This window comes from Erinaceus europaeus, chromosome 13 (genome assembly GCF_950295315.1).
Source record: "Erinaceus europaeus chromosome 13, mEriEur2.1, whole genome shotgun sequence".
NCBI lineage: Eukaryota > Metazoa > Chordata > Mammalia > Eulipotyphla > Erinaceidae > Erinaceus > Erinaceus europaeus.
In genome coordinates this window covers 41,380,222-41,402,896 of record NC_080174.1, presented here as the reverse complement: position 1 = coordinate 41,402,896, position 22,675 = coordinate 41,380,222, and the positions used below count along the sequence as shown (strand labels likewise).

At 44.6% G+C, this 22,675-nt stretch overlaps 1 protein-coding gene across 1 annotated transcript; it reads right to left on the bottom strand.

Annotated features, from left to right (window-relative positions):
* Positions 1 to 1,241: 1,241 nt before the first annotated feature.
* Positions 1,242 to 22,143, bottom strand: LIN28A (lin-28 homolog A). Its single transcript, XM_007522553.2, has 4 exons — positions 22,113 to 22,143; positions 21,441 to 21,625; positions 7,130 to 7,314; positions 1,242 to 3,991 (listed from the first exon to the last, which is right to left on the bottom strand). Exons 1-4 carry the CDS (start codon positions 22,141 to 22,143, stop codon positions 3,775 to 3,777), a joined length of 618 nt encoding a protein of 205 aa, XP_007522615.2. The 3' UTR covers positions 1,242 to 3,774.
* Positions 22,144 to 22,675: the final 532 nt, after the last annotated feature.

Here is a 22,675-nt window from a genome sequence, read left to right as displayed (position 1 = left end):
ATCACCTGCCCCACCACAAGCCAGAGCTGAGTAGTGCTCTGGTGAAAAAAAAAAAGAGCTTCAGCGGCCCAATGTTAGCCTGCGGTACTTACACAACAAAAAAAACTTTTGGGGCCAGGTGGTGGTGCACCTGTTTGAATGCATGTGTTACAATGAACAAAGATCCAAGTTCAAGCCCCTGGTCCCCACCTGCAAGGGGAAAGCTTCACAATTGGTGAAGCAGTGCCACAGGTGTCTCTCTTCCTCTCTAGCAAAAAAATTTATATATATATGTATGTATATATATAACTTTTAACCCAGTATTGTAATAAAAGAAAACCCTGGAAATGAGTAACCCAATAATCTTTAAAAATCCTTTGTGGTCCAGGAGGTGGCACAGTGGCTAAGGAACTAGACTCTCAAGGATGAGGTCCTGAGTTCAATCCCTGGCAGCACATGTACCAGACTGATGTCTGGCTCTTTCTCATTAATAAATAAAATTAAAAAAATGTTTATCCTTCTTGTGTACTGGGAAGTTTCTGATCAGTGACTAAATTTTGCAGGAAGATCATTAAGACTGTTTGCTTTTAACAGTTCTCATGTTCAGCTTTTGACTTTTTGGTACAAAGTTCCTGGCCTGGAAATGTGAAACATATTACTCTTGTTCTGTTGTTTGCTTCCCTTGTGTAATAATTGGTATGTCTCCAATCAAGATTTTTCCTTCTTAAACCCTCCTATCCTTAGGGAGAGCTAGATTTTTAAATACAATGATCATAAGATTAGCAAATAAACTGTTAACATGTTTATGGCCTTTGTTTTTCCCCAGCTCCACATATTTCCCTCCCTAGAAAGCTACAATGGTTAATTAATTAAGATTTTGTTAAGGGCTTTGAGGACCAAGGGACAGAGTACTAGGGTCGCATGCCCCAAGTCATGGCCTCTTCCTTTCATCCCAGCTAGTGGCACAGGCAACCCCATTCTTATGCATGCCAAGCTCCTAATCCCCTCTTGAATGTGGCAGCTTCCAAGGGAAGGACAAGAAGCATTAACTAGAAACAAAAATGCACTGTAATGGGGTGCTAAGAGAACTGCACTTTCAAGATTCATTCCAAACAAAATGTCTGAACAGAAAACTTTAATGAATGTGGGAATTATGGGAGAAAGCACCCTAAACATCTAACAAGGAAATGACAATTTCAATACCAATAACTCTTTATTTATTCATTGTATTTTCCCAAGGAAAAGAGAAGGGATGGGGAGAAGGTTAGCATTGTGTAACAAAATGATAGCAAATGGAAAAGGAAGTACCCGGCACAGCAAAGTCATCAAATAAACATTTCCCAGTAATGGGGTCACCAAAGCCCAACAGGGCTCAATTCTCCTGCAGTTCAGGAATGAGGGGAATGGATCAGGGAAAGAACAGGTACATGCTTTCCTACTTTCCCTCACTCCCCATAAATTCAAGGTTTCACACAAAACTTTGGTTTCTAGCAGTAAACATGGAGTTACATTCGTTCGTCTCCTATTAAACAATCTTGTGGCCACTTTGACTTTAAGTTTCTTGCACCTGCTTAAAAGTTCCTGAGTGACTTGGATATACATTCATGTTCCCTCTCTTGGTCTCCTGACCCCACTTTCTTCATGGAAAAACCCTTCATTGCTTCTCTCCACCTTAGGACTTAATTGATATGGCAGTGTGTATTTTGGCATGAATCACACCAAGAAATAGTCTTGACTCAAGAGACTGGGAGTAAATGAGAGTGGGTCCCCTCTCCCCCAATTCAATTAAGAATTATGGTGACAAGCCAAAAATTTACTGTGTAGAAGTCTTTTTGGGATGTTAAAAGGTGGAGGGGGAGGAGCAGAAGTTTGGGAAATGGAAGATCCTATCAAAATAGTAGGGGCAGGGGAACACAAAAGCATGATTCAAGCCCCCTCACCCCCAGAAGAGTCCCCAAGATTGTTTCAGATCCTTTTGTTTGGTGCAGAACTTTTTGTCAAAGATGCTTTGGCTATTTTTTTCTCATACAAAAAAGTTTGTAAACAATAAAACCCCAAAACAACATGGAGAAGACCAACGGACATTATATTTACACTAACTAGGCCACCTAGCAATCACCAAATCAGCTACTCATGAAGACCTACAAAAGCCAGACAAATACAATAACTAGAGGGGGGCAGCAGTTGAGGGAGACAACTCAGGATCAGACACATATCACCCAATGCGTTTTATTGCATTTGCCCCGTCTCAATACAGTGAGGTAAGTTAGCAGTGATCTCACAGCATGTAAACGAAACCCCCTTTCTCCTTTGGCTACTATGATGAATCACTGGTGCCACAGGACAGGATACACTGGCTCTGGGCACCAGAGGAAGCCATCTCTTATGGTGTCTTTGGAAGCCAAGGAGGAAAATCCCAGAATTGTTAAATGGTTAAGGATTTTAGTCCCTGTCTCAAATACCTGGGCAGCTCAAGGTGGACAGAAAAATTGTCTTAAAACTTATCCTTAACAACCCACATCTCACACACACACACACACACACACACACACACACACACACACACACCCTCTGTTGTGCATGGTAGGCCTAGCCCAATCCAGTGAAGGATGGATCTGACATGTAAAGGGAGTCCCATGCCCTGGGATTTGAAGGTCTGGAACAGGAATTCTTTATCACACCTCTAGACAACCTCATCAATCTTCAGTTGCTCCTCCTAGTGCCTTTCACCTGGCCCAGCCTCTCCTAACCCATCTGTACCACCTTCTCTGTTCCGACCAATTTCCAATAAGCTAGTAGATCAAGTCATGTGGAAATCTAGTTAAAATTAAGTCTTCTATCAATCCATTGAAGGTGGAAGGGTTAAGACTACACTGTGACAGAAAAGCCAGCTCTAGTTGGCAAAAATGAGGTAGTTCAATAGGCTATACAATCCAAATAGTTGATCTCCCTAGTGATAAAATAAGAAAAAGTATTCCTGCTGTGCAGACCTGGAGCTGCTGCTGACTTATCCCTGAGATTGCTCATGTACCTGAGAACACAGTGCAGGAATGAGGGCCTTAGATTAAAACACACAAAAATACAAAACCAGAATATTTATATAACAACAACAACAAAAAAGTCAAAATGCTCAAGATACGTCATTCGCACACAGCTAGTGCAGTTGGCATCCTGGAGAAAGTGGGACCCAAGGTGCAGTTGTCCAAGGGAGCAAATAAATAAAATCATATTGTCTAGAATTGGAGAGTGAGTTTAGAAGCAGCAGATGTGCAGCTGTTCCCCTAATCACCTCTTTTGCCTGTCAGCACAAGCCATTACTTGGGACAGTTCTCAGCACCCTAACCCAAGAATGGGGGCATGAAGAGAGGAGGTGTGGAAAAACCCTGCTTATCCCTAAAGAGATGCCTTCCCACAGAATGTAGTGGTTTCAGGTTTACCCTTTGCGCTCTAGCATGAGACATAGTTGCATGTCCTTCTTTAAAAGGAAACCAACTTCCCATTCTAAGGCATTTTCCAAAGCTGGTGATTCTGGGGATAGTGACTCTGATAAAGCATACAGGGCTTCCTTCAAAGCCCTCACATGCATTTGGATAGAGCAGGGTTGGGAGTTCCTTTGCCTCACTCCATCCCCCCACCAAGAGGGAAGAGGGGATGAAGCTATGGACTGAAACCTGAGAAACATGGCAGTGCCAGCTGCCCCCTACCCACCCTGTCCCCACTTTCTCCACTCTGCCGATTGATGCCTGCTCCTCAAAACTTCCTGATCACAAATGAATAGCCCCCATCCAATGTGGCTCAATTCTGGGCCTCTGGGAGCAGCACAGGGGAATGGATCTCTTCCTCTTCTTCCCGAAAGTAAGCTGGTTTTCCCTGTGAGCTGGGCACCTGCTGAGCCTTCAGTGGACAGGAAGCCACCATATGGCTGATACTCTGGCAGAAGTGGCACTTCTTGGGTTGGGGTGGCAGCTTACATTCTTTGGCATGATGGTCTAGACCGCCGCAGTTGTAGCACCTAATACACAAGATAGTAAAGTTGAGGTGGTGGTTGGTGGTGGGGGATAACATAATGGTTATGCAACGAGACTTTCATGCCTGAGGTTCCGGAAGTCCCAGGTTCAACCCCCCTGTATGCAAGAGCTGAACAGTTCTCTGGTAAAAGGGAAAAAAAAAGTGAAGTTGAAAAAAAGAAGAGATCAGAAGTCAAGTCTCCCCTTGAATGAGTATAGCTGGTCTCTACTTGATGTCTTGTGAATCTTATACTTAGTTAACCTTCCTGGACACCAGTTTCCCAGTTTTTAAACAGAGTGGACTCTGACTAAATGATCTAAGTTCTTTTCAAACCTACTGTTTGTCTACACTCTACCATAACCCTGCCCCTGGTCCCCACCTGCAAGGTGAAAGCTTCATCAGTGGTAAAGCTGGGCTGTAGGTGTCTCTGTCTCAATTCCTCTCCATCTTTATCTAATAAATAAAAATTATATATATATATATATATATATATTGCACCAATGTAAAGAACTCTGGGGGGTGGAGGCTTTCAGTTTTTGGTACATGCTAGTGAGAAAGACCAGGCTGGAACTGAGAGTGTTTTGCAAAAAAAAAAAAAAAAAAAAAAAAAAAAAAAATTAGAAACTTTACACATGTATCAATAACTATATTTACTATAAACCATTAATCTCCCGCCCCCAATTTTTTTTTTTTAATGTATCTCTTCTGGCCCAGGAGGCAGTTTAGTAGATTAAAAAGTTGGACTCTTGGCCTCCAGGAGCAGTGGATTCCTGGAATAGGTACCGAGCCCCAGTGATAATCCTGGAGGTAAAAGTAATAATAATAATTATTATTTTTAAAAACCCCAAAACATTGGACTCTTAAGCATGAAGTCCCGAGTTTAAACTTAGCATTGCATGTGCTAGAGTGATGCTTTGGTTGTTTTTCTCTCTCCTTTTATTATGGAATAATAAATAAATCTAAATGGTTCAACTGGTTTGAATGCTAGATGTTTCAGTTCAGTCCCCAGCACCATGTATACCAGAGTGTACTTTGGCATCTTTCCCTCTCCTATTTCTCATGTGAAATTCTTTTTATATGTTAATTAAAAACAAATCCTTAAAAAAAAAAACCTGTCATTCATTAAAAACACAGAATATATAATTAATTTACACACACACACACACACCATTTAAATCCCTGGCATCTTTTATGCCTCAATGATACTCTGGTGTGTGTTCTCTCCCTCCCGCCTTCTTTCTCAATTAATTAAAAAAATTAAATAAATCTTGAAAAAAATAAATCTAATCAGTAACACAAACAGTAGAGTATGCACATTACCATATTTGAGGAATTAGGCCTAGAAGTCCCTGGACTTCTAGGGGAAAAGCCTCACCACCAGTGGAGTATGCTGGTGCAAGTCTCTCTCCCTCCTTGCCTGTTTTTCTGTCTCTATAAGAATAGGAAAGGGAGTCAGGTGGTAGCACAGTGGGTTAAGCACACATGGTGCAAAGTGCAAGGATCAGCGTAAGAATCCCGGTTCAAGCCCCTGGCTTCCCACCTGCAGGGGGAAGCAGTGAAGCAGGTCTGCAGGTGTCTTTCTCCTTCCCTCTCTGTCTTCCCCATCTCTCTCCATTTTTCTCTGTCCTATCCAACAACAATGACATCAATAACAACAATACAACAACAAGGGCAACAAAAGGGAAAATAAATATTAAAAAAAAAAAAAGAATATGAAAAAGGGTGTCCAGGAGGTGGTAGAGTGGAAAAAGCGCTTGACTCTCAAGCATGAGGTCCTGAGTTCAAGCCCTGGCAGCACATGTACCAGAGTGATGCTTGGTTCTTTCTCTCTCTCCTCCTTCCTCATCAATCAATAAATAAAATCTTAAAAAAAAAAAAAAACAGAATAGGAAAAGGGGTGGTGGGGTGGTGGTGCTGGGAGGTACCACAATGGGTTAAGCGCACATGGCGCAAAGCCCAAGCACTAGAGTAAGGATCCCGGTTCAAGTCCCAGGCTCCCCACCTGCAGGGGTGGGGGTTGCTTCACCGGTGGTAAAGCAGGTCTGCAGGTATCTGTCTTTCTCTCTCCCTCTCTTGATTTCTCTCTATCCTATCCAACAACAGCAGTGGCAACAATAACAACAAGTGCAACAAGGGCAATAAAATGGGGAAAAATGGCCTCCAGGAGCAGTGGATTTGTAGCGCAGGTAACAAGCACCAATAATAATAATAATAATAAATAAAAAGAATAGGGAAAAAAGGAGAAAAAAAAGCCACTGAGTCACCATGACAAAAAAAAAAAAAAAATCCATCTGGGAGCTGGATAAAGCATGCGGTCCAGAGTCATGTTTCTTTCTCATGTTCTCCTACCTTTCATTAATAAGTGAAATCTTAAAAAAAAAAAAAAGATAGTGGATGGTATACCAGTTAAGTGCACACATTACAGTGCTCAAGGACCTGGGTTCAAGCCTCTGGGCCCCACTTGTAGGGAGAAAGCTCCACTTGCACTTCTACATCTGTGGTTTCCTTTAAGGTTGAAACTCTTGTGAGGACTTATTATTATGTTCATGTAACAGAGGCAATTACTTATAAAAAGAGGTTGTTTGGGGGCCAGGCAGTAGTGCAGCGGGTTAAGTGCACATGGTGCAAAGTACAAGGACTGGAGTAAGGATCCCGCTGCGAGCCCCCCAGCTCCCCATCTACAGGGGGTCGCTTTAGAAGCGGTGAAGCAGGTCTGCAGGTATCTTTCTTTCCCCCTCTGTCTTCCCCTCCTCTCTTGATTTCTCTCTGTCTTATCCAACAATAACAGTAATAACAGCAATAACAAGAGCAACAATGAACAAGGGGAACAAAATGGAAAAAATGGCCTCCATGAGCAGTGGATTCATAGTACAGGCACCGAGCCCCAGCGATAACCCTGGAGGCAAAAATAAATAAATAAAATAAAAAACAAAACATACACTATAAAAAAAAAGATGCTGTTCAAGGGCCTTCATCATATACGTACCCTTACCATCTCCCACATCTCTAGAAGGCACCTGAAGATGTTGCCAAGGAACAAGGCTTCAATTTATCTATGGTAGCCTGGTCCAAGAAAGGGTCAAGTTTGGGGAGAGCACTCCCCTTACCACCATCCCAATAAGCAATTTCTTTCGATCTGTACCTGTCTCCTTTTGATCTGCGCTTCTGCATGTTCTTCCCTTTTGGCCGTCTCTCACTCCCAATGCAGAACACTCCACCAGGGCCAGTGACTCGGATGGACTCCAGACCCTTGGCAGACTTCTTAAAGGTGAACTCCACGGCCTCACCCTCCTTCAGGCTCCGGAAGCCCTCCATGTGCAGCTTACTCTAGAGGAAGGAGACATGGTAGATTGCAACATCAGTCTTTCATTATAACCCAAACAAAAATTGTACTTATGTATTTCTGTAAATTGAGAATTGTGAGAATCGGGCGGTAAGGCAGCGGGTTAAAGGCATGTGGTGCAAAGCGCAAGGACTGGTCTAAGGATCCTGGTTCAAGCTCCCTACTCCCCACCTGCAGGGGAGTCGCTTCACAGGTGGTGAAGCAGGTCTACAGGTGTCTATCTTTCTCTCCTCCTCCATTTCTCTCTGTCCTATCCAACGACAGCAACAACAATAATAATAACCACAACAATGATAAAACGACAAGGGCAACAAAAAGGAAAATAAACAAATATAAAAAAACCCCACAAAAATTGAGAAATGCATTTCTAATTTATTAATAAAGAAACCATCATGGCCTGTATGGTAGCTCACTTGTATAGTGCATCTGCTTTGTCATTCACACAACCCATGTTTGAGCTGGAGGAAGCTCTGATACTATGATATTGTTCTTTCACTCTCTCTCTCTCTGCCGGAAAAAATCAGCTCAGAGCAGTGAAGCTCCACTGAGCAAAAAAGCAATCATTACTCAAAAGACCACAGCAAGTAGTGGCCAAGAAGGCGGCCCAGTGAGTAGAGCACAGGGCTTACATTGTAGAGAACTTGAATTGGATCCCGAGCATATGTGCCAGAGTAGACCAGTGCTCTGGCTTGTCTCTCATAAAGTAAAGAATTTTAAAAATTAAGACAAGTAGGTCAAGAAAACTGAATGGAACAAGCTCAGGACTCTCATGAAATAAAAAGAAGTAATAGATGACAGCCCAGCCAGTAATGCACAGTTCTTACCATGCACAAGGCCCTGCCCCACATGCACGAACTATGGAGGGCAGCAGTCTGGGGATGATGGAGCAGTGTTGTGGTGTCTCTACTCTTTGAAATCTCCTTTCTGTCTTTCTCCTGCCTCCTTCCATATTTTCTTTTTTTTTTTTTTGGCCTCCAGGGTTATCGCTGGAGTTTGGTGCACGAATCCACTGCTCCTGGAGGCTATTTTTTAAAAATATTTATTTTATTTATTTATTCCCTTTTGTTGCCCTTGTTTTTATTGTTGTAGTCGTTGTTGGATAGGACAGAGAGAAATGGAGAGAGGAGGGGAAGACAGAGAGGAGGAGAGAAAGATAGACACCTGCAGACCTGCTTCACTGCCTGTGAAGTGACTCCCCTGCAGGTGGGGAGCCGGGGTTTGAACCGGGATCCTTATGCCTTGTGCTTTGTGCCACCTGCGCTTAACCCACTGCGCTACAGCCCGACTCCCGGAGACTGTTTTTTTCTTCCCCTTTGCTGCCCTTGTTGTTCCATCACTATTGTGGTTATTATTGTTGTCACTGATGATGTTGTTGTTGGACAGACAGAGAAATAGAGAGAGGAGGGGAAGACAGAGAGGGGGGAGAGAAAGATAGACACCTGCAGACCTGCTTCACTGCTTGTGAAGTGACTCCTCTGCAGGTGGGGAGCTGGGGGCTCAAACCAGGATCCTTACTCTGGTCCTTGTGCTTTGCGCCACGTGCTCTTAACCTACTGTGCTACCGCCCGACCCCCTGCTTCCCTCTTACCCCAATAATAGAAAATAAGAAAATGAACTTGCTGGCAGACCAAGTTCATTCAAAAACATAATTATTCAAAGATAACTATAATAGATGACTTGATATTTTTTTACTCAAACATAGCATTTATTTATTTATTTATTTTGAGGAATTTTAAACTTTATTCAGGAAAATTGAGAACACCCTCATGTCGGAGTACATGTGCACAGTGAGAGAGAAAGAGAGTGCCTGAAAGTCATATACTCACATGTTGCCAGTCCCAGGCTTGGTTGGCAGAGGTAGACTTAAACACATCAATTATAAGAGAGCAATAAAAATGACAAAATTTAATAGTCTCATTTACCTCCAAATGTCAAGATCAGGAAAGGCAAAGCTCGATGGAGTAATGAACATAATGGGTTGTGTAATACGAAGAAAACAGCACCATGGCCAATGAGATAGTTCACATGGGAAGGTGCCTGCTTCGCCATGCATACAGCTCAGCCTCCATCACACAGGGGGAAGCTTCTGTCTTGTGGTGTCTTTTAAAAAAATATTTATTTATTTATTCCCTTTTGTTGCCCTTGTTGTAGTTATTATTGATGTCATTGTTGTTGATGTCATTATTGGATAGGACAAAGAGAAATGAGGAGAGGAGGGGATGACAGAGAGGAGGAGAGAATGACAGACACCTGCAGACCTGCTTCACCGCCTGTGGAGCGACTCCCTCTGCAGGTGGGGATCCAGGGGCTCCAACCGGGATTCTTATGCCGGGATTCTTATGCCCGTCCTTGCACTTTGCGCCACATGCGCTTAACCCACTGCACCACCACCCGACTCCTTGTCTTGTGGTGTCTAATCCCCTCTATCTGACAGTCAGCACTGATAAGCACTGGAGTGAAAATTACGTAAATGAGTGAGCCTGTTTGAGACAACATAGACTGAAGTGACCTGAAAGATAGCACAACATTGGGCTCTCAAGCATTAGGTGCTGAGTTTGATTTGTGGCATTGTATGTGCCAGAGTGATGCTCTAATTCTTCCTTTCTCTCTCCTCCTCATAAAACCTCATAAAACACACACACACACACACACACACACACACACACACACACACACACACACACACGGAAATAAAGTAGTCTGAGGAAGAGGTTATGGGGAGACAGGATGGTTATGCAAAAGACATTCATGCCCAAGGCTGAGGTCCCATGTTCAATCCCCAGTACCATCATAAAGCAGAACTGAGTAGTGCTCTCTCTCTTTCATTAAAATAAATAAGATATTTGAGGGAGGCTTGAAAATCATGACTAACAATGATAAGGGCTGCTACCCTCCAAAGGGAGGCCGGGTCAGCCTACTCTGCCACTTGAAGACTGGTCCTGAAATGAATGTACGTAGAATGTTTCCAGCTGAGACCATGAACCGTGAGCTTAAGACTGACAGGGACTCTGGAGTTATATAGGTTCTTGTGCTAAATATGAATATATATGAGCCCCTGGTCAGTTTGATGGGGCAAACAATTAATTGTAATATATATATCACACACACGTTGATGAATTTGGGTAAAGTGTTAATGGAATCTCTAATACTGTTCTGGTTTATTTTCCCTCTCAGAGGCATAGCATAATGGATATACAAAGAGACTCTCATGCCTAAGGATCCAAAGTCCCAGGTTCAATCCTCCACCCCACCATAAGCCAGAGCTGAGCAGTGCTTTGCCTTAATCCACTTGCTAGCCCTAATCTCACTTTTGACACCATCTTCCCAGACAGTATTTTTAGGTCACCTGTATGTGAACTATCAAGCTCAAGCAAAAGCTGCTAAAGTCATTGGCCCCAAAACATACCTAAAATAGTTTCCCCAGCTTCTCTGAACCCTAAAATTTCTATTCTCATCTACTCTATTCCTATTTTTTTAGTTTCTATTCATTAATCATTTTCTTCTTCTCCTTCTTCTCTTTCTCTCTCTCTCTCTTTCTCTCTCTCTCTGTCTCTCTTCCTTTCTTTCTTTCACCTCCAGGGTTATTGCTGGGACTAGGTGCCTGCACCACGAATCCACTGCTCCTGGAGGCTATTTTTTTCCCCCTTTAGTTCCCTTTGTTATTTTATCGTTGTTGTGGTTATCATTATTGTTGTTATTAGTGTCATTGTTGTTGGGTAGGACAGAGAAGGGGAAGAGAAAGATAGGCATCTGTGGTCCAGGATGTGGCGCAGTGATAAAGCTTTGGACTCTCAAGCATGAGGTCTTGAGTTCGATCCCTGGTAGCACATGTGCCAGAGTGATGTCTGGTTCTTTCTCTCTCCTCCTATCATTCTCATTAATAAATAAAATCTTAAAAAAAGAAAAAAGAAAAGAAAGACACCTGCAGATCTGCTTCGCCACTTGTGAAGTGACCCCCCCACACACAGGTGGGGAGCCGGGGGCTTGAACCAGGATCCCTATGCTTTGCACCATGTGTGCTTAAACCACTGTACTACTGTCCGACCCTTGCTTTATTTCTTGCTGTCTCTCACCCACCAAGTTGCAGGCTTCCCTGGGCAGATGACTTCACCAATGTGTCCTGGAACTCATCTCTCTAGAGCCTTACCCCACTAGGGAAAGATAGAAACAGGTTGGGGTATTTTATCAACCTGCCAATGCCCATGTCCAGCAGAGAAGCAATTACAGAAGCCAGAAGTCCAACCTTCTGCACCCCATAAAGAATTCTGGTCCATATTCCCAGAGGGGGAGCACCAACTTACATGCTGAAGGTTCCAGGACACTGGTTCAACCCTAGACACCACCTTATCCCAGAGCTTAATTTAATAGTCTAGTTCCTTCTTCCTCTCTTGTAACAAGTAAGTTTTTAAAGAAAAAGTTAAAGTCATTATATTGTTTCCACTAATTTACTAAAATATCCAAAGAGCATGTCAAGTCAACAGTTGCAGTCATACAGTCATCATAGAAAATGGGATTCAGAGATGCAAAAGGGGTCATTGTGTGCCTAGACCTGGCTTGAGGGAACATCAGTAACATTAAAGTGTTGTTTGTGAAGGAGAAAGAGGGAAGCAGAGAGAGAACCAACAGTAGACTCTGGCACTTGGGGTGCTTCCTGTCTGAGTCTAAGGCCTTTTGCACTTTTACACCTCCCAGGTCACAATATTAACATCTTATTCAGTGCATGTACGCATATTTCAAATTGGAACTTGGGGGGCATTAAAAAATTAAAATAAATCAAATTGGAACTTGGATAAAATAGGCTCCTTAGCCAGATGAGACTCTCAATCTCTTAATTAATGTAATGTTTTTATTTAGGCATTATAGGTTATGAGTACAGGCTCAAGTGTCAGATACAACCTGGTTCAGGAAAATACTGCTTCTATCATTTTCTGGTTGCATGACCTTGAGCGATCATTTATTCACTATTTAGTCATATTTATTTATTTATTTTGCTTCCAAGGTTATCACTGGAGCCCAGTGCCTGCACTACAAATCCACTGCTCCTAGAGGCCATCATTTTCCCATTGTTGTTGGATAGAACAGAGAGAATTTGAGAGAAGAGGGGAAGACAGGGGGGAAGAGAAAGACACCTGCAGAAGAGCAACCCCCCTGCAGATGGGGAACCAGGGGGTTCCAACTAGGATCCTTATGGTCTTCACTATGTATGCTCAGCTTGGTACACTGCCATCCAGCCTCCTTAGTCACTGTTTTTATTCACTATCTACTCACCTTTATCTTCAGAAAATGGGGTAACTGTAGCTCTTAGTGAAGATTATGTGGGCATGAAAATGTGGTTAGCAAATGTTCCATATTACTTGTATCCATCCATAGAAATATTATAATGGCAGAGCATCTCACTTCTTTTGATACCCATGGGCGCAGCCAGGGCTTGGACTCCTCAATTTTGATGTGGAAGAGGAGTAGAACATCAGATAAACAGAACACTAAAACACTGCAGAGTGATGAAGGATTTTTGCTCTCCTTTTGCACAAAGACTACACTGAATTTGAAGTTAAGATCTGACATTTTCTTTCTAAGCAGGACGGGAGATAGAAGAATTCATTCAGAGGCAAGAGGTGCTACAGGAAAGAGACCAAGAACATTCTCCATCTAAGTAGCCTAGGCTTTGCATTTGCCCAGTGGACTCAGGCTGCTGGACACCCCCAGTTTCTGCTGTGATTCCGAGCTGGGCTTAAAGCCTGAACATCTGTTCCTTTCTTTCTGCATGAACCATCAAATGGAGCAAAACCAAATTTTATGTTGATGCTATATGTTGTCAGTATTTTGGAGATATACTTATTCTATATGAAATATAAGGTGGAAGCAAGGAACAAACAGAGCCTCAGGAATTCCAGCTCTGACAGCTGAGCTATTTGGGGGAGGGGGGAGAGTCACAGTTTGTTTTTTCATTAGATAAAGCAGAACACTTCTGTCACATGCAGTGTGGGGGATCCATCCCCCACCCCTGGGCCTAATGGGTGGTAGTCTTTCATCTTATCTGCTAGCCCTTCATCTTAACTGTGAGAACCAAAGTGTCAAGAAACTGGAATGCTCCTCCACACCTTATATGCTGAAAATATAATGGGAACAGGGCTAGGGAGATAGCATAGTGGTTATTCAAGAGTTTACATGCCTGAGGCGTAGGTTCAATCCCCAGCCTTACTACAAGCTTTTAAGCTGGAGATGTGCAGTGCTCTGGTTTGGGGGGGGGGGGGAAGGACACACTCACTCGCGTGTGCGCACACACACACAATCCTCTATCAGCTACTCCTTCATAGAAGGATTTGTGGTCTGTTTACAAATTTCAATCCTAAAGAGTCAAAAAAAAAAAAAAAAAACAGAAAAGAAAAACACAGTTAAAATCCTACACAAGTCACCTTATGGTAGGGGTCAAGATTTAGCCTGGTGGTCTCCAGGGGTGGCACCCTGCTCCCCACCCCCCTCTCCAAAACACATAGTTTGAATTCCTCTCTTATCAGATAGGTAATCAGCATGCAGCCCCACAGAGCCAGCCTCACAGGGAGAGCATCAGAAAAAGCCTGAAATTCTGGCTACCACCCCCACCACACACAAAGCAGGGCCCGCCCCTCTCCCCATCCCCTACAGAAAGAAAAGGCCTGGGGGGAGGGGCAAGGTTTGAGCTTCCCCAATAGAGACCAGCTCCTGGAAACAAAGAATTGACACTGCTAGGTTCTGGTGGTCAGATTCCTGGAGTTCCAGAGGTTGCAGATTCCACACACCCCCCCCTTTCACACACACACACACACACACACACACACACACACACACACACACACTGCCCCTGCCCCCTCCATCATCAGTTCCTTCCTTCCTCTTTATGTAGGGGTTATGGTCATGGTGACAAAAATGGATAGAGAAACACCTTTATTCCCCAAGTCAAGCTTGCAGGATTTGCTAAAGTCATGGCAAGCAGCCATCTTCCCCCCTCTGACCCTCCATCCTACCCTTCCAGAGATGGAGATGTATAAGATCAGTCCTTCAGTTGGACCCTTTATGTAGGAACCTGCATTAGGGTTATTCAGTCAGATTGTTTTAAAGATGAAAGGGGGTTTGGGGACAACGCTTTCCAGTCCCCTTTCCTGATTTGCTCAAGGCAGCCTACTGTTAGGGGACCCCAACTGGATAGTGGAAGGTGGCATTTAATCAGACAGAAAATAGTTGCAAAAGGTATTTCTGCTTTGTTTCTTTTGTGGTTAAGATTGAGGACCTGTTAAGCATTTGAGAAGTAAGGGGGGGCACAGAACTTTCATGATGGGTACCATGTGGAGCTATATCCCTATAATCTTCAAATATTGTAAATTACTAAATTAAAAATAAAATATAATAAAAACATTTAATAATTCTGTTCTCTTAATACCTCACTGCTGCTTATTTCAGCCTTCCCACATATCAAGTATTTCATATCCTAATATCTGAACACACATACACACATATATATGTGTGTTTGTTTACAGATAGAAAGGGACTTAGGAATCACTTAGGATAATAAGATAGAGTGAAAACTCAGCTTCCTCTACATACTCTCTGAAAGCTGGGCAAGAGGTTTCTCAATCATTTGCAAAAGCAGAGTTTCAGATTAATGAGTGAGTTCCTTCCAACTCCTGGGTTATACACATGGCAAAATAGTGTACTATCCAAAGGATCTGTTTTGCTGGCCCCATTGCCCAGGGATTAAAGCTAGCATTTCCCATCTTTTCTATAACACCTAAAGCCAGTCCAGCTGAAGACAATCCACCACTAAGTACTGAAGTGCCTTGTAGTATAGAAACATTTGTGGAAGAAACTAAGTTCTCTACAATCACTAAATGGCTATTTATTTTTTAATGACACACATACACACACACACTACACACCAGAGCACTGCACAGCTCTGGCTTATGGTGGTGTTGAGGATTAAATCTAGGATCTCAGAGCTTCAGAAAAGTCTTTTTTGCATAACTAATATGCTGTGTCCCCAGCATGATACCTTTTTATAGATATTTACTATATGCTAAGCAGTATATCTGACCTTTCTTCCCCACTATCTTTCATGAAATAAGTAAAATAAATCTTAAATCTCATGTCTAGCCTGTGAGGTTGGCCTTACTATGACCTCCCTGTGATAGCTGAAGCCATGGAGGCAGCATAGATAATTACTTTGCTTAAAGTCATGGTGAGATGATGAGGCAGAACTGCATTGATGTAGCACCTTTTAAAAAATTTATTTATTATTGGAGAGATAGAGACAGAAATTGAGAGGGAAGGGGAGGTAGAGAGACAGAGAGACACAGTCCTGCTAGACCACTTGTGAAGCTTTCCCCCTGCAGGTGGGGACCAGGTGCTTGAACCTGGGTCCTTGCTCAGTGTAATGTGTGCTTAACCAGGTGCGCCACCACCTGGCCCCGATGTAGCACCTTTTAAAGTAGACTGATTCTATGACAATGGCTATGCAGCATGATGTGAGCCACATAGACATTTAAAAGCTTTTTGCAGTAGCCCCCACCTCCCTTGTTTAAATAGAGACAAGTAATGAGAAAGAGTTGGAGAGACCAAAGCACTAAAGCTTCTATCAATGTAGCGGAGTACAGGATCAAACCTGGGTTGTATACAAAGCAAAGGAACACACTATTCAAATAAGCTACTTTGCGGGCCTGGTAGCCACTTAAAAAAAAAAAAAAAGTAAAAAGCAGTGGTCTGGGAGGTGGCGCAGTGAATAAAGTATCGGACTCTCAAGCACGAGGTTCTCAGTTCAATCCCCAGTAGCACATGTACCAGAGTGATGTCTGGCTCTTTCTCCTCTTGTTTCTCATTAATACAGAAAAAAAAAAAAAAAGAAAATCAATATTTGTTCCTTTAAAATAAAAAAAGTAAAAAGCACGTGGATTTAATTTTATTGGCTCATTTCCAAGGTGCCCTCAGTTTTGAACTGTGCTTCTGAAGCTAGAGTTCGGTAGGGGCTGGTAACCTCCCCAGCCCTGGTTCTCGGCTTATCTCTGCTCAGCCAGAACTACCAGCTCCTGTCTAGAGTTTGCCACCAGATGGCGCTGCTCATCAGCCTTTCTGCACAAGACAGCTAGTTGGAAGTAAGGCTGTCTTGTTCAGAACTGTGAGCAGAAGTGTTCAGTTCTTCCCCTGGGGCAAGCATATTCTTGTCTTCAGGAAGATGGAATTTCAAGAGGACTTAACTTCTTAAAAACAAAATATTTAATCTAATGTGAGAGAGTAGGGGAGAAGGAGAGAGAGAAGGAACCTAGTACATGCAACTTCAAGGATTGAACTCAGGACATCATGCTTAAGAATCCAATGCTTAATCAACTGAGCCACCTCCAGGGCTGCAGGAACTTAATTCTTGTGAAGAGACCACCACCACCACCATCCCCCGCCCCAATAGGTCCTCTAAGGATAAGGAGCTAATTTCTCACCAGGCACTGCCCAGTATGGAGGATAGTTTTAACCCAGAAACCCTCTTTCTCTATTGTTTACAAAAGAATTTACTTTCCTTGGACTTTGAACTCCAGTTGGAATTAAGTAACTCAAAACTGAGTTAACTTTAAGCCTGTACTAATTATGTACGATTCTCTAAGTTTTCTCCTCTAACCCTCTTTGACCTCAGAGGGCTTTAACAGATAGTAATTGTAGTTGTTAATCCAGCTTTCAGGAAAGGGGTTAGGGTATATATTTTGCCTAGGGAGATTTCTTTTAAAAACTTAAGAATTCCAGTAGGGTGAAGTGTGATAACTTGATTAGGAATGCTCTTGAATCAATCTTGTCCTAGGGAATGTGCCCCAGAAAAAAAAATTTACTGCGAGGCAGGCAGTAGTGTCCTCCAGAAGTTTCTCGCAGTGGTGGATTTTGCTCTGGATGGTAGTAACAGTCTTTATTTGGCACATTGTCTGGAAATCATGTCTCCTTAGTGATGTTCCCAGAAGATCTCACAAGGCTCAAAACTAACCCCTTCATTTCTCTCCCTGTTAATCACTGTTATAATGACAATGAAATAAAACAAGAGGTTCAACACATTTGGTTCACTGATACTCACTCTCCAAACTTTCATGGTAAGCTAAATGTCAGGCCCTATTCTAGGCAACAGTCCAAAAAAAAAAAAGTTAGCATTCCTTATCACTATGCTTTCTAGAAAAAGATCTCTGCTGCCAAAGACCAAACTAAGAGCCTACTTTTGGTTGCTTGGGAGCCCTTTATTCTGCCCCCCCCCCTTTTCTCTAAACTTATAAGAGATGAAGGAGAGCCAGAGCATCATTTTTGAGTGCTGCCAGGGATCAAACTTAGGAAGGTATGTCTACAATTCATAGCTTTGGGGGCCAGGTGGTGACGCACCAGGTTAAGCGCGTGTTACAGTGTGCAACCCGGGTTCCAGCCACAAGTCCCCACCTGCAGAAGTGGTGAAGCAGGGCTGCAGGTATCTCTCTGTCTCTCCTTTTCCATCTCCGCCTCTCATTTCAATTTCTGGTTGTCTCTATCCAATAAAAATAAAGATAATAAAAATTTTTTTAAGAAAAGAATATATGAGTCCTTAAAAAATTTTATAGCTTTATTCACTGTGAAGACACCTTCTGGTTTTTTCTTCATAGTCTTTCCTTTAGCCCCTAAGTGTCAAGACAACAGAAAACTAACCAACAGATACTAGTCCTACTTTTCAAAGAGATTACAAGTTATTTAGGAGAGGAGATGACATGTACACAGAAGTAGACCAAGAGGTAAGTAATAAGAGTTTAGAAACCAAGTTGTAAAGACCCATTTACTCACACACATCCCCTCCAGCAGTTGCTCATACCACCCTCAATCACCCTTCTATTCTTACTTTTTTCTTAGGTCAAATCAGGGCTCTGCTTTTGCTTCCAAGTTTTCAAATGTAGCATTTTAACCAAAATACCACTTTAAATAAGTCTGGATCCTGAGAGCTATGAAAGAAAACTATTGTTACCATCTTGGGGGTTTGGAAGTTGAACCACAGAAAACATTAAGTCAAAAATTTAAATGACCATGGGAATTTAAGAATTCCTGGTGAATTTCAGGAAAACAGGAGAGTTTTAATTATTTCTGGCTTCCGTTTTTCCTGATTCTCAACTGGAATTTTTTTTTTTTTTTTTTTTAGCCAGAGCACTGCTCAGCTCTGGCGTATGGTGCCAAGGAATTGAACCTGGACTATAAGAGTCTCAGATTTGAGAGTCTCTTTGCATAACCATTCTGCAATCTACCCTCACCTTGCTTTTTTTTTTTCTTTCTATTTTTGGAAATATTTTATTGTCCCAACAGAGGGATCCTCAAGAGGAGAGATTTTCCTGGTCAAAATATGCCAACAATGCTGAGGTTGAGAAACCTTGACTTAAGGGATGGATGGACATTATTAAGATTCTTAAATTTCCCAATCCCTAGGGGCAAAAACCCATCACTGAGTAAAAATTATTGAAAAAATTATAGTAAAGTTGTTATTTTTTCTAGAGCACTTCTCAGCTTTGGCTTAGGGTGTCATGGGGGAGGGTTAATCGGGACTCTGGAACCTGAGTAGTTTTTTTGCATAATCCTTATACAAAGTGATGTTCCCCCCATTCCTTCACTCCTGGATTTATGGAAATACCACCACAACAGCTGTGATGAGTGTGTTTGGAAAGCAAATAGACCCACCTTGGAATGGAAAATAAAATGTTAAATTGCTACCCACTCCTTTGCCTGGGAAGGAGTTTTCTGACCCCTTCCCTGGCAGATGTTATCTTAAGACAATTATCCTTCTCACCACCCCCATCCCAACTCTACCGACAGCAGCCATTTTTCTTATTAAAGAGAAATGTCTTAGTCTCTACCTTAAGAACATTTTCTTCTTCTAGGTCAACTTTTAGGGATCATGCATCTACTAAACTTCCTTCTACTGGATCCCCAAATAGTTCAAAATCTCTGAAAGCACAAGAACTGGAAATCACTAGTCTAATTTACTGCTGAAGTCGACTTTGAAAGTCAGCCCAAGTCTTGGCAACTACAAAATTAAAGTTCAAGGAATTTACCCCAGTCATTGTCCTCTATGACAGACTGAGTGGTGTTAAGACAAATTCTTGATTCTTATTCCAGCTCAACAACCTCCTGATGACTTACTCAACTGCAGAAACTGCCTGGACATTCCAAGACCCCTAAGTTCAGATCGTGACCAGATGACTCATCTGAAACAACATGATTCAGACTTCATTGCCCAAACAGAGAGGTCTCTGCTCTCCTCTATGCCATCCAAGTTTTCCAGCTGCTTATGAACCTATGGCTACGTGAATTTGTTCCAGAAAAACTTTGTTGGGGTTTGATTATCACCAAAGAAGCAAGATGATGAGGGACCACAATCCATAAAGTCTTCTTATTTAAATGGCCTTCAGCAGGGAGACAAGAAAATTTGGGGTCTAACTTTTATATTAAGTCTTCTCAAATTGGGGAAGCTGTCTAGTCCATCTCCAGACCAGGAGAGATTTTAATCTCTTTGTGATCAGATAAATGGGAAAGTGGGGGAGCTCGCCACCCTGCTGAGGAGGGCCATTCAAAGCTGGTTCCTGTAATAAAGTGATTTAATAGATCTAAAGAGGACAATTCCCTTCTTTCTCCCACAACTACTTCCTGTGGGTTATCATTCACATATGTAAATGAGACAGGGAGGGGGCAAAGCCACCAGCCAGAACTAGATGTCTGTTGGAGGGAATTGGGGGAGGGACTGGGCACAGCAAGGGGGTAACTAGGCACCCAGTGCCCCAAACTTTACCTACCGAGGAATCCCCATTGCACTGCATCTTCTCTCTAGTTCCTCCCTCAGGGAGGGCAATGCTCAAAGACTTCCCTGCAGCCTGCAACCAGTCTACCCAACATCTCCCTTTCCTACCCCTCCCCCTCTAGAATACCATCCCTCAGGCTCCAACCCTTAATCCCCACATCCTCCTCACCCCTCCCCCACAGCTCCAAAAGCCAACCTCCCTGAAGTAACCCCTCCCTGTCCGGCGAGGGTGTCAACTGATTGGGCTGGTATTAGTAATTTCTTCTTCCCAGGCCCAGCACCCAATCTCCAAAGGTGGAAGGGGTGTCAGCAGGGAAGTCCTTTGCGTGGTTGTTATGGGTGGCCAGAGTTCCAGGCCCAGTTCCAGGCCCACCGCAGTATTTCTAAGACTTTCAGGAAGTGGCCAGAGGAAGGGGAGGCCAAGGGAGGGGGAAACCAGAAGTCTTGGGCTTCTTGTTGGAGGCCGGGAATGTTAGTAGAGCAATCAATGGTTGTCTGGGGCCATAAATGCCAAGCTGAGAATAGGTCTAGAGTTTGGCCTCCCTCCACCCCCTGCCCTGCGACACTGAATTTCACCCCCACTGCGCTGCCTTGCTTTAACGGAGAACTTGGGTTTGCGCCGAACTTCCTCCCAGGCTGGCCCAGGTCTAAAATCTAGCTTCCTAGTTTTTCCTTTCTGGTAGAAAAGGAACAGCAATAGCCTGGCCAGTTAACTGCAGTGCTCTACATGGGACCTCCGGGGGGGGGGGGGATTTGTAAACATTCTCCACAAACACACACACCCCAATATATCTATGGGCCCCCAACGTTTTTAGTGACCACCTAGGTAGGAATGCTGGGCTGAGCTACCACCCATGAGTCCCGGAGCTGCACCCCTCCCTCTCCCCACCAGAGAACTCCATTCACTTGGTGAGAGGCGTTGGGCGCTCAGGGCCCTGCTCAGGCCAGGCATGCGCTTCCCCGGCGGGCCTGCTCGCCCTCCCCCCACCGGCAAGCACAATACAACCTTAGTTTCTGCCACATGGGGTCACCTCCCCTGCCCCCTTCCCAGGGGAAAGAGGTAACAGACACGTGGTAAGCCAGAGGGGCTCCTGGCAGGAGGTGGGGGTGCCGATATAACTAGCGCCGCACCACCGCTCCGCTCCCACAGGAGCTAACGGGGACTCAAGCGGGGTGCACGCAAGATGGCAAAGCACACCGAGCCGCTGACCTCCCTCCGCCCAAGCGCTGTCCGTTGGCCCACCTTTGGGAACGCGTGCCAGCTAACCCCCTCCCGCCCTTTTCCCTGGTAAAGTTACGGGAATGTCTCACCTGGTGCACAAAGACATCCACTGGGGGATCGAGTGCGACCCCGGCGCGGGCGGTCATGGACAGGAAGCCGAACCCCATGCGCACGTTGAACCACTTACAGATGCCGGCTCCGTGCAGCAGCTGCGGCTCCTCGGCAGCCCGGGCCGCGTCCTCCCGCGCCTCCTCCGGCGCCTTGGCGCAGCCACCTGGAGATAAGAGGCCGTTCAGCTGGGGGTGGGGGGCACCGGCTCGGAGGGGCCGCTCCGCACCCTGCTGGAGACCCGAGCGCCCAGCCCGCGGACTGGAGGGAGGGCGGGCGGACACCCAGGAGGCTGCAGCCACTAAGCAGCTGCGAGGAGACCTATCTGGCCCGCCTCCCCGGCTCCCCAAGCTTATACTAAGGTCAGCGGTGCCCCGAAAGTTTTGCTCCTCTTCCCACAACACGTTGCCCGGGGACAGACGGGCAGGCAGGCCCCTCCTCTTCTCTCCCCCCGACCCCCGCCCCTGTAGCCTCGGCGTGAGCGCCGCTGGGACACCAGGATTCCTGGTTCCAGAGACGGTCCCCTGAAGCAGGAGGTCGCACAGACCCAGGGTCCTTCCGCCAGCCTGCAGGACTGTTCCCCACCTCCCTTTTTATGTGTCTCCTGGGCACCCCTGCAGCCTAAGGTGTCCCAGCAAGTCCCGAGCTCGAACCTGCAAACTGCTGGTTTGACACAGAGCCCATGGTAGTCTGTTGAGCCCGCGGCCCCGGGCCCCTGGTCCGGCGGCTGCTGGCCCCAGAGAAGTCCGGAGGCAAAGGGGTGGCTAGGAGAAGAGGCTGCTACATCTTCCCCAGCACAATAGCGGTGGGAGGGCCCACGGCTTTTCAAAGGCTCCCAAATTCTAAAAGACAATGACCCAACCCCCCACGGGCAGCCCCCTCCCCTCCCCTGCCTCTCTTTTCCCTCCCCTCCCTTCCAGATCCTGCTCCGGCCCTCCCCCACCCTTGCCGTCTCTGACACCTCTGGGGTGTCCCTTCTCAGAACCTGGAGATTTGACACCCCCCCTCCACACACACACATCTGGAGATGGGTCCGTCAGCCTTACAAGTCTTGAGTACCCCCAGATTTGGTACCCTGCACTTTAAGGGACTCCGTGGGGCTCCCCAAAGCAGCGTACAGGTGGGGGGCTCCGGGGGCTTGTAGTTTTAAAACCACGTGACTGCTCCCACACACACTCACACGCCACCCCCACCCCCCGTGCAGATAATTATACAT

What these genes read in the sequence shown, in the direction of transcription:
- LIN28A (XM_007522553.2), bottom strand. Translation starts at nt 22,143, where the DNA reads ATGGGCTCTGTGTCAAACCAGCAGTTTGCAG. An exon ending in GTCAAACCAGCAGTTTGCAG is followed by an intron (nt 21,626 to 22,112) that starts GTTCGAGCTCGG and finishes TCTTATCTCCAG; the next exon opens with GTGGCTGCGCCAAGGCGCCG. An exon ending in CGCAGATCAAAAGGAGACAG is followed by an intron (nt 3,992 to 7,129) that starts GTACAGATCGAA and finishes CTTGTGTATTAG; the next exon opens with GTGCTACAACTGCGGCGGTC.